This window comes from Solanum pennellii, chromosome 8 (assembly GCF_001406875.1).
Source record: "Solanum pennellii chromosome 8, SPENNV200".
In the NCBI taxonomy this organism is placed as follows: domain Eukaryota; kingdom Viridiplantae; phylum Streptophyta; class Magnoliopsida; order Solanales; family Solanaceae; genus Solanum; species Solanum pennellii.
Genome location: NC_028644.1, coordinates 67,683,388 through 67,694,397, shown reverse-complemented (window position 1 = coordinate 67,694,397; position 11,010 = coordinate 67,683,388). Strand labels below are relative to the sequence as shown.

The 11,010-nt window shown below is 35.1% G+C and overlaps 2 protein-coding genes across 2 annotated transcripts; both read left to right on the top strand.

The window, feature by feature from the left end:
* The first annotated feature begins 1,939 nt into the window (after positions 1 to 1,939).
* Positions 1,940 to 6,252, top strand: LOC107028990. The gene is made up of 4 exons (XM_015230258.2): positions 1,940 to 2,627; positions 3,414 to 3,650; positions 3,750 to 3,967; positions 5,528 to 6,252. Exons 1-4 carry the CDS (start codon positions 2,328 to 2,330, stop codon positions 5,706 to 5,708), a joined length of 936 nt encoding a protein of 311 aa, XP_015085744.1. The 5' UTR covers positions 1,940 to 2,327; the 3' UTR covers positions 5,709 to 6,252.
* A 429-nt stretch (positions 6,253 to 6,681) lies between these two features.
* On the top strand, positions 6,682 to 10,181 carry LOC107029013 (ATP-dependent Clp protease ATP-binding subunit CLPT2, chloroplastic-like). The gene is made up of 5 exons (XM_015230295.2): positions 6,682 to 7,020; positions 7,221 to 7,259; positions 7,422 to 7,531; positions 8,462 to 8,641; positions 9,806 to 10,181. The coding sequence occupies exons 1-5, from the start codon at positions 6,788 to 6,790 to the stop codon at positions 9,961 to 9,963; spliced, it is 720 nt and encodes a 239-aa protein (XP_015085781.1). The 5' UTR covers positions 6,682 to 6,787; the 3' UTR covers positions 9,964 to 10,181.
* The last annotated feature ends 829 nt before the right edge of the window (positions 10,182 to 11,010 follow it).

Genomic DNA, 11,010 nt, shown 5'->3' with positions numbered 1-11,010 from the left:
CATTTATTCTCTTTTTTTACGCAATAATAATAATTTAAAGTGTGTTTGTTATTGCCACATTATTCCCTTCCAAACATATTCCTTTCCATAATTATCGCCAATAATTCATCCACCTTTTTTACGTCAAGTATCATTAAATTGAAAAATAAGAACAATAATTCACTCATTTTTAATTGTACTCCCTATTATTCATAGCTTTAAAAATAATAAAAAAAAGATTCTTAAATCTTATACTAGTTTTGGATTAAATATAATATTATATGTATAAAGATATTTGAGTTTTATGATCTTAACCAACTAATTAAGATTAATATATAATACTTTATTAAATATCATGTCATTTTATAATAATAATAAAACAAAAATTAAAATACGTTATTTATTAATCAAAGGAATAATTTATCTCAAAATTATAATCAGATCAATCAACCTTTCCAATCAGCATATTGAAGATCGACCAAAATAAAATGATTAATCTTATTTGAAGCTATTGAAAAATCGTTTATTTTATCGAAAAAGCTTTTATTAGAATGTCTGAATTATCTATCCCCCACAGTACTTCATTATAATTAATTAATTAATCTTATCAAATTACCTAATTATTCCTAGCTTGTTTAAGCCGTATGCTTTTCGTTTTCTGTCACTCTGGCCCACCAAATTCAGCTTTCTATACGTGTCAGCTTCTCATTCGATCTTATAAGATATTAGGCACAACTTCCCAGTAAACTTCACTTTTATCCAAAATAGGAAACTTACTATATTATCATTCAGCATTTTTTTAATTAGACGTCTCAATTTTGAGTTTTTCGTATGAAAAAATTCTTAATAAGAAATGCTTTCTAGAGAGTGGATATTTTTGTGTGCAAATCCATATAACACAACTTGCGATATACATACTTATTTTGTTTCCTTCTACTTGTTAAATTTTTGAATCGAAATACTTATTAAAAAAGATAATAATTAATATATAAATATACACCGTAATTATTGAATATCAAATAAAAAAACATTAAAAAAATCTACACAAAATTCTAGTCGTAGCGGTGACGCCACGACAAAAAAGAAAAAAAACAGAAGTCACCTCGTCTTTTTAAAAGCCCAAATGGGCCCATCTGGGGCCCACTATAATAAAGCCCAAGCCCAAACCTAAGCTTCCCGTTAAGCACACTTGTATCCTTACTGTCACGCATAAGCGAGCGATACTATGCCACGTGTCCTATACCACCGGTTACGCGGCATTACGCTAGGTCACACGTGTCAGTATCATTCTCTTATACGACGACGTTAAGTGTAGCTTTAAAGCAAGTGATAATTGCATTTTTAGGATTATACAAATATATTAATATCAATAACAAGTTGGTGGGGTCCACCATCAAATGATAATTTTTTAAAGTAAAATATAGAAGTGTATCAAACTAATGGAAGTCAAAAGGAAGTAAATCAAATGACGATCTTGCCCCTTGATGAGTTCATGTGAAATTCCTCAACGTAGTAAATATCTTTTGTATCATAGAAATAACATGACGAATTTATTATGTGAGTATCTAACGTCGTGATCGATAAATAAATGTACAAATAATAAATAATAACTTTGAACGTCACATATCCACAATCTACCTACCATTTAGGTGGCATCAATAAAATTCAATAAGAAACACGATTGCTTCAATTTGCTATACTACGAGCTGAACTTCATTACCTTCCCGCGCATTATTCGAGTGAACTCGAGATTTGTATCGTTTGTCTTAAAAAAAAATAGACAAAAGTAGTTTTGGTAAAGGGCAATATTGTCATTTCATTGAAAGAACGGGCAAAAGCTGACAATGGAGTAGCAATAATATTTTCCTTTAACAGCATTAAACAAAAATATCGGTTGTTGTTAAAATAATAAATAAATAAAATCGGTTGATTAAAATATATTAAACCCTTTTTTATTTTTTTTCTGTGTATTCGTTACTAGTACATTATTAATTGCTTCTCTTCTCATCTACCATTTTCTCTTCTTCATCATCATTCACTCATCACAGCATCCAATTTATTTGTTTAATCTTTGGATTTAATGTGTCTGTAGACAGAAATGTTCAAAATTCTTCCCAATTCCCCCACTTTTTCGGCTTCTTAGCATCTATAATAGGGCTTAAATTACTTTTTTCCATAAAGGGGTTGAGCTATTCAATACGTTTAACGGTTATTTAGAGGAAAACCCATCTGGGTTTTGGATTTTGATTGGAATTGTAAACAAAAAATTCTTGATTAATTAGGGAAAACCCATCTGGGTTTTTTTGGATTTTTATAATTTGGAATTGGATTGCTGATTTTGTGTGGTGATGACTTTTGCTGGGAACGATGAGGAGGAAGGGTTAGTGGTGGTGATGCCAGCGCCGTTGTTGGGGTTGGCGAAGGAAGATCTGAAGGGTGATTATGTGAAATTAGGTGGTGATGATTTGGGGGAGGATAATAGGTTTGTTTCGGGTTGTATGAGTGCTTCGTCTTCTGAGCTTAGCTATGAAGGGAATAGCAGATGTTGGTCTCTTTGGTGGTGGGCTAAGCTGGCACTTGTTCTTATTTTTGTCGGAGTATTGGCTGCTGTTTTTCTCAAATGGGTTGGACCCTTCTTCATGGATAAGGTCTGTTTGAGCAAGATTTTTGTTTTTTCTTGTAAAAAGATCTCTTTTTTGGAAATGTATGTCCAATTAAATTATATATTATACTTGTTTATATTATTGATTGCATGTGGGAAGTGGAATTATTTTTACCTGCTGGTGAATATTTGTGAGAGCACTTTGTTTAGCTGTTTGCTTGCTCTATAAGTGCATTGATTCATGCTTTTAAGGGATAGGTGATTGATAAGTTTGAGTGTTAGTTTGTTGATGCTTCAGCGAAACTGAAGATTGTAATGTGTGATGTCTTTCATCAACTACTAGTCTTTATTCTGTTAAAGGCTCCTGATTTTGGCTTATGGAGGAAGTCTGACCTACTTAAACCGATCCCGTTAGTATTTGCTGAGTTCTGTGAAGTGACTTGGATTTTGAGTACTACTAAACTTAGTACTTTAGGTGGAAGAGTTGTTGTGAAGCCGCAGCTGAGCTCAATGCTGCTAACTTAATAATTTTAGGAGTCAGAGAGTTAATCATTCATTTAGCGTTGGAATGAAATTGACCTGAATAAGATGGGATGCTTATGGAGTACTAAGATTCATTTAGCATTGGAATGAAATTGACCTGTATAAGATGGGATGCTTATGGATTACTAAGGGTAGTTTATTAATGGATTGACTGCTAACACCATATATCATACTATTTTGGTATTTCTATCTGGTGATTCAATTTACCAACACATGTTGTGATGCAGATCACCGTGGTTTTATGATTCTGAATCATCTTAATCTCTGACTGTTGTTTTTCATATTTCAGGAGATTATTCCAATACTGAATTGGGAAACCAGGACATTCAGTACTCCAGCACTAGCAGTTCTAGTTTATGCTTCTGTGGCACTATTCCCCACCCTGCTTTTACCATCCACTCCCTCCATGTGGGTAGCTGGGATGACGTTCGGATACGGTTTTGGTTTTCTACTTATCATTACAGCAGTTCCTATTGGTGTATCTCTTCCTTATTTCATAGGTCATCTTTTCCATCACAAAATCCAAGTACGTACTTAATTACTTTCAGCAGCTGAATGTACTGTCTTTCATTTTAGTTATTGACTCAAATGAATTAATTAATCTCTTTTCTTTTTTCTCATGTAGAGCTTGATAGAAAGAAATCCCAAGAATGCTTCTGTTATAAGACTAGCTGGTGAAGGGAATTGGTTTAATCAGGCCCGAGCTGTCACATTAATTAGGATTTCCCCTTTCCCCTACATAGTCTTTAATTACTGTGCAATGGCAACTGGTGTCAAGTACGGTCCTTATTTGCTGGGGACACTCATCGGCATGGTTCCAGAAATATTTGTTACAATTTACACGTAAGAATTCTCTTTCGTTTCTTGTGTATGAATATTGGCTTGCTGTGTGTATTTCTTGTGACAGCAATATCTGTTGATGAATTACCTATTAGGAGTGTGCAGTTCCTGCTTTCCGTCCCTCTTATGTCTGCTTCGCTCCCTCTCCTCAAACCTCTGGTTTCTAAAGATTATATAATGCAACCTTTGTGGGATTACACTCTACCCTCCCCCGACCTCACTTGTGGGATAGTATGTTGTTGTGGGTGCACTAAAAAAGATAAAGGATAATAATCTACTTCTCAATGAGTAAAAATCTTCTCCCCATGGTCCACTTAAGTGCCATGAGAGCTACATCCCACGTTCTACATCTTCTCTTCCATCTCTTAATTAGCCATCTGAACATGGCTTCTTTAACCGTGCCTGGCATTATAACTCGACCAAATTATAACAGTGTTTTCATCAGAAGCGAGAAACTATCCAGCAATCTAGAAGTAGGTGGTCATATCTTCTCCCGAGCTTTTAAACCTGATGCACCTACTGACGTGTAATCTTCCTCTTTTTCAAATTGTCAGCGTTAACATCACCTTCTCACAGCCAGCCGATTTGGAAAGGGATAATATGTATATGGGTATAAATGTTAATTGTTCTTCTCCAAGTTATGTTTTGATCCTGGTTAATGTTTGGGGTTTGAAGTACAAAAACAATTTGGTTGATGTGTCAGCATAACTTTGTTCAATGCTGGTGGAGAAGTTCTTTAGCTCTCCTTTCCTCTTTTCCCCTTGCCATGCTTCTGGTTGCCTATAATTTTGAAATTAGACGCACAACCTGACATTTTTTTTGAACTTAGTTAAATCTGCTCTCTATAAGTGAAGGTCATTGCAGGATATTTGAGAAACCTTATTCTCAAGACTCAAATCCAGAAAAGCTATTTTTTCTTGCTTCCTTGTCCTATTATATTATATTATATCTCTGTTTTAGGGGGATTCAGTATTGTGCAATGCTACACTAAGATTTTATTCTTTCAGCTATGTAACTGTCATGCTCTTGCTGTTGTATTTCTCTGACAAAGAATTAACTAATTGTGGACAATATTTAAGCTTTTATGTATCAATCATGAACAAAATAGTTATGCTCGCCTGAGACAAGCACAAACCATTAAGTTATATCTCAAGAAAAGTTATTGTGGAATTCAAATTGATAGTAAAATATAGTATAGTAATAAGATTTGTGCTTCATGGCCGAAGCTAAAGTTAACGTCTAATTTAAACACTTGATAGTGATTTCAAAACCCATAAAACTCTTCATCAATAGTTATATGAAAGGATTCGAGGACTCGCATTAACAATAATGGTTCTTCATTTCAACTTTATATTTGCACTAGTTACATTCTTATAGTGGGAAGGCAAAGAAGTAAACCCGTGACCAGGGATCATCTGGCTGCCTGCCACACTCTGACAGATGTTTACTTTTCATTATGAGAACTTCCTCTCATCTGGTCTTATTTTTTTAAAATAGTGTCCTGTTTACTGATTAAGAAAATTTCAACTTGCTGAATACCTTTACGTCCAACTTTCTCTGCAGTGGCATCCTGATAAAGACACTTGCAAATGCCTCGCAAGAGCAACGTTTTTTATCAGCTCCACAGATCATTCTTAATGTTCTTGGATTTAGTTTCACGTTTATTACAACGGTGCTGATCACTGTATATGCAAAAAGGCGGCTCAAGGAATTACAGAGAGATGAGGAGCTGTTGCTACAGTAAGCTTCTGCTTTGTATTTGTGTCGGGACAGGTGAAAGAAAGGAAGGAAGGAAGTAAAGGAGATCTCAGAGATTCTTTGATGACCGAGAAGGTCATCTGAATCCATCGAGAATCTTTTTCGCTGCATAGGATATTATCTGCACATCGCCTTATAGCGGAGACCAATCGACAAATCATTTGTCGCGCACCACTGCAAGGAATTTCAAAAGCAGGATACTTAACACAACTGACATACACAGAGGGGAGCAGTCACTTCTCTCATTCAACGCTTTCGTCCCATATTGGTTAGACCATGATATGTACATAATTGAATAACCCAATTATGGGTAAAACTGAATTAGGTCTTGTGAGTATTTGAAGAATTAGTGCTTGAGAGTGACAAAACATATATGCTTTGATTAAACTTTGCTACTTTCTGTAGATAATGAGGAAAGTTTTGGTCTTTACCACCTTGTTTACTTGCAGCATATAGGTGTGTACTGTTTGTTAAGACTAGAATTAGTGGTTCTATGTCAATTTCAACACTTTTTAAGTGTTTAATGAAAATGTATAATTTTTATTCAACTCTATCTTGTTTTAACTTTAATTCTGAATCTAATTCTCTCACCAATACTTTGAAAGAGTTAATTGGATTAATAGAATTAGTTCGAGCTTTTCCAGAGTTCGAATTGGTTGAAGTTGAATATGAAGCATGCATCATCAACTAAAACATGAAAATTACACTAAAGTTTTCAGAAATTTAGGGGAGGTTTTACCCTCCAACTCAAGTTGTCGTGCAGCGTATACGCTGCACGATATATTTCTTTTGCGCTCTAACTCACTCTAAAACCCTTCACGCAGATCACACTGCATTTAGAGCTTCGTGTTTCTTATGGACTTAAGCGAGTTTGACCCATAAACATAATGAGTTGGTTTCGCTTAAGCCCAACTAATATTATATAGGCCTAACTTGTTTTAAGCCCATATTACCTGAAAAAAGGCTAAGGTAACGTAACGCTGTCGTTTCTTATCATCTTCTCAACCAGAAAGGTCCAATTTTCAACTCATTTTTCTCAAATTGGAGCTGAGTTTTACGGCAAAAATGGCTGTTCAAGCTATCTCCACAGTGGCAGCAACTTCTAAGAGCATCAATCAGCTGAATTGCAGAGGAACCGATTCATTTCTCTGGACCAAAAACCCATTGGAACTGAAAAATCTGCAGTGTAAATGGCTAGGTACTCCAATCAAATTCTCTCTTCAGTCCAAGAATCTCAAGCAATTTCTGTCAAAACAGTGCACTATCAGAGCAAATGTCTCCTTCGTCCTTCCCCGTGGGTCAGTTCTCACACTTGCCTATCCTTGCATTTTTTTAATCCATTTTTAAAGTGTTTTTTATGGACCCAAATGGATTTAGGGAACTCATGTAGCTGATCCCAGTTGTTTTGGGCTTGATTGATTGTATTAATTCTGGGTTAATCGAAATTTTAGCTTCTAAGCTATAAAGATGATAGCTTTGTTTCATTTTGTTATTGCAGGAAGTCGGAGCCTACAGTACCAATAGAGAAAATTCCTAAGTGAGTGTTTTCCTTTTAGTTCTTGTTTTATTTGTTTTGTTGCACAAGAAAAAGGAGGAGGAGAGTTTTGGGATATTGCTTGTTGTTTGATTTTGTTGTTGTTCATTAGTTGGTATTTCAATGTGTTTTGATTCATCTTTGATTGGGTGAGTGAAATTTTAGATGGTCAGCAAAGGCGGTAAAATCATTTACCATGGCTGAACTGGAAGCAAGAAAACTTAAATATGATTCTACTGGAACAGAAGCTCTTATCCTGGGGATGTTGATTGAAGGTTTGTCGATTCTTTCATTTTGCTAAGAAAATTTTTGTTGTTTTTTGTCGATATACTATGTTTGATCCTGCAAACGCGGTGGAACTCTTAATGCTTTGTTACTCGTGATGCTAGTAACTTAAACTAGTATTTGAATGAACAATAGACAGATGATTATTTCTTGGTGCGAGCATTCTTTGATGTAAGAATGTGGCTTAACAATGGAGTTTTTGCTAGAGATATTAATGAGAATAGTTGTTTCACGTTTTGCATATATAGAACACATCTTTATTCTTGTCAAAGAACTTACCCAACAATATGAAGTTACCAAAGCCACTTTACATCGCTACTAAAACATTGTGATATGTTCAAAGTTTTTCAATACGTTAAAGAATTAGGTTAGGGTTGAGAGGCTCTTGGGTTGAACTATATGTACTGTGGCTTCTGATGTTAGTTGCTCTTTAGAGGATCCTAAAGTAAATTGACCGGTATATAAGACAATAGGAGACAAGATTGCAACTTCATTGGAAAGAATTTTTCTACACTTCAGTTTATGTCTGGAAAAACGTGGCACACAGAAGTCGGCACACAACACTTGTAAGTTGATGGGAAATGTCATTCTGTTGACTTCAGCTTATATGAATTAGGAACTCTTTGCACCAAGAACATCATTTCGACATAGACAGAAACAACTATTAGAGATTATGACGGCCTCTCTGTATAATTTGAGAGATAAAAGAAGAAAAAGATAGTTTACTTTTAGGATAGGTCATTCAATAGTATGTTGGCATACTTAAGACCTTGTATGTAGACTCTGTTTATATCCCTAACTTACACTTCCCCCATGATTTAAGCTGCTCTAATCATTTTGGTGAAATAGCTTCGATGAATACTTGTTCTGCTACTTGAAGTAAGTCATGTTAGAGCATTTATTTCATTTCGACATCGCAGGGACAAATTTTGCTTCAAAATATTTGATGGCAAACAGTATTACTCTCTTGAAATTTCGTGAAGAAGCTATCAAAATACTTGGAAAAGGGGACTTATTCCATTGCAGTCCCAAGGAACCTCCTTTGACTGAAGACGCGCAAAAGGCTCTAGATTGGGCATTTGATGAAAAACTCAAATCCAGTATGTATATACTCCCACTCAATTTTACACATACACATGTTTGTTGAATTGATGCATCTCTATGCCTTCACAAGTATCTCTAAAATTCCTGTTTGAACCATGGAAAATATTTAAATGAATCACGTGGAGGAATGATCTTTGACTTCACAAGATCTACTAGCATGAAGGTGCTTGCTGAAGCAAATTTGAAATTCAAGTGCTTGCTTCATTGTACTGGTCTTAGGAGTATAACAGTGTCACTTAGCCAAATATGCTATAGCACAAACTTGTCCATGCATGGCCGAGGCCTTTGTCATGTATGGTCATGTGTTGCATCAGTCCAATTAAATTCAGATGTCAACATCCTCGGCTTGTATGGTTCCTACCTACTTATGTTGCGGCTAACTTGGTTCAAATCCAGAACAGAACTTTTTCAGACCACAATCAAGTTAAAGTAATCTAGCATGGTTTTAAAAACTTGCTCATGAGAGGAAAGATCGCCATCAGAGTTTTATCACTCTCTGTTTTGGGATATCTCAAACCTGTGTTTACTTAGATTCTCCAAAAATGATGCCTCGCCCGTGTCAGATCCTACAAAAATGCACTACTTTTGAAGGATCCAACACGCACCTGCCAATATGTTTGAAGAGTTGGAACAACACAGTCTAACAATTCAATTGATTTTTCCTCATGCAACTTTCATAGTTTTGATTTATCCAAATTCGTATAGCTACTCAAAATTTAGATCTATCAACTTAGTTCTCCTATGTTACTTCATTTTTTATATTATTTTCTTGGCTGATATATATGTCGTTACTATTTGAACCCCGTATGAATCGGATGGTCTCACATATTAAAACAGATTAGTTTTGTGAAAATCTGACCCTTCAGCCTAACTCAATCCAAAAGCTAGCTCACGAGGGGATGTTTTGGATTCTAAAACATTTAAGCACTTCTTATATGCTTCTCATCTTGATCTGTTGAATAACATCCCTTTTTTATCTTCAAAACACCTAGCGTTTTGGGTTTCTCTGCCTGGAATAGCAAAGAGGGAGAGTATGCTACTCATATGGTCAAACAAAACCATGTGATAGAAAACATCATCACTTCAAGATCACCTGGTTTATTTGTTTGTGGAGAAGAGACCGAATATGTTCTTGATTATCGGTATTATTGGAAATGCAGGTAACGGTGGGGAGATTACAACTACTCATGTGCTCCTTGGAGTGTGGGCACAACAAGGATCACCAGGTTATAAGGTATTGGCTGCACTGGGCTTCAATGATGAAAAAGCTAAAGAATTGGAGAATGTAATTACAGATCCTGGATTTGTGGATGATTAAGAGGATGATTTTGCTTTAATGTATTCCCTAAACCTAAACTGAGGTTCCAAATTTGCAATCAGATTAGTCATTTATCGCGATTTTGTTCTTTCTTTTCGTACTAGATTTCTTTCGTTTTTGGAGGATGCATCCTTCTCAGAGGGCTTTGAACATGACCAAAGCCTCTATGTTGTTTGTTGGGCAACTTTCACATATAGCAAACAAAAAATTCATATTTGTATGTTATAGCAAAGTTTGCATAATTGCGCTCCACAGCAAACATAAAACTGTATAATTCGCTATACATATATAATTGTATAATTCGCTGGCCTAAATTGTATAATTCGCTTGTCTATTTCGCTGCAATTGTATAATTCGCTATCCTATTTTACTGCGATTGTATAATGCACAATTGTATAATTCGTTGCTTATTTCGCTGCAATATTTTTATAAAATTTGCTTTGCATACAGTTGAATCGAATTAAAATGTATGTATATTGCATAATTATAAGTGTATAACAAGAAGATATATGTTTTTCTCTCGCTTTATACAAAAACATAAACACAACATATACACTTCTGTTGTATAAAGCTAGAGAAAATTGTATTTCACTGCAATTGTATAATTTGTTGGGCTTTTTTTTCTGCAATATTTGAAGAAAAATGTTTGTAAATTGTATAATTAAGTGTATAACACAAAGACATATATTTTTGCATGTGTATATACAATTTTCTCTCGCTTTATACAAAACAGAAACAGAATTTATACACTTCTGTGTATAAAGCGAGAGAGGCGAGCGAGAATGGAGAGTGGCGAGCGAGATTTTTGGGAGAGAGACGCCTGACAAACTTTAGCTAACGTTTGCTATGGAGCACAATTAAATCAAACCCTAGCTACTCCATTTATTTTAGGTTATTAGTTCGCTATTATATACAATTTTCCCTTGTTTGTTTAATGGGGTTAGTGATATCTATCTATCATTAAGATTCAAGTCCTTCAATCCTAAATGGGCGCGGACTGGATTCAGTTGGGTCATTCCACTAGTACAACTAATCTCTCGATTCAAT

Bases quoted from the DNA above. Each gene is read 5' to 3' on its own strand.
- LOC107028990 (XM_015230258.2), top strand. From the start codon at position 2,328: ATGACTTTTGCTGGGAACGATGAGGAGGAAGGGTTAGTGGTGGTGATG. The intron at 3,651-3,749 runs GTACGTACTTAA...TTTCTCATGTAG, and splicing joins TTTTCCATCACAAAATCCAA to AGCTTGATAGAAAGAAATCC. The intron at 3,968-5,527 runs GTAAGAATTCTC...CTTTCTCTGCAG, and splicing joins ATATTTGTTACAATTTACAC to TGGCATCCTGATAAAGACAC.
- LOC107029013 (XM_015230295.2), top strand. From the start codon at position 6,788: ATGGCTGTTCAAGCTATCTCCACAGTGGCAGCAACTTCTAAGAGCATC. The intron at 7,021-7,220 runs GTCAGTTCTCAC...TTGTTATTGCAG, and splicing joins TCCTTCGTCCTTCCCCGTGG to GAAGTCGGAGCCTACAGTAC. The intron at 7,260-7,421 runs GTGAGTGTTTTC...GTGAAATTTTAG, and splicing joins CCAATAGAGAAAATTCCTAA to ATGGTCAGCAAAGGCGGTAA.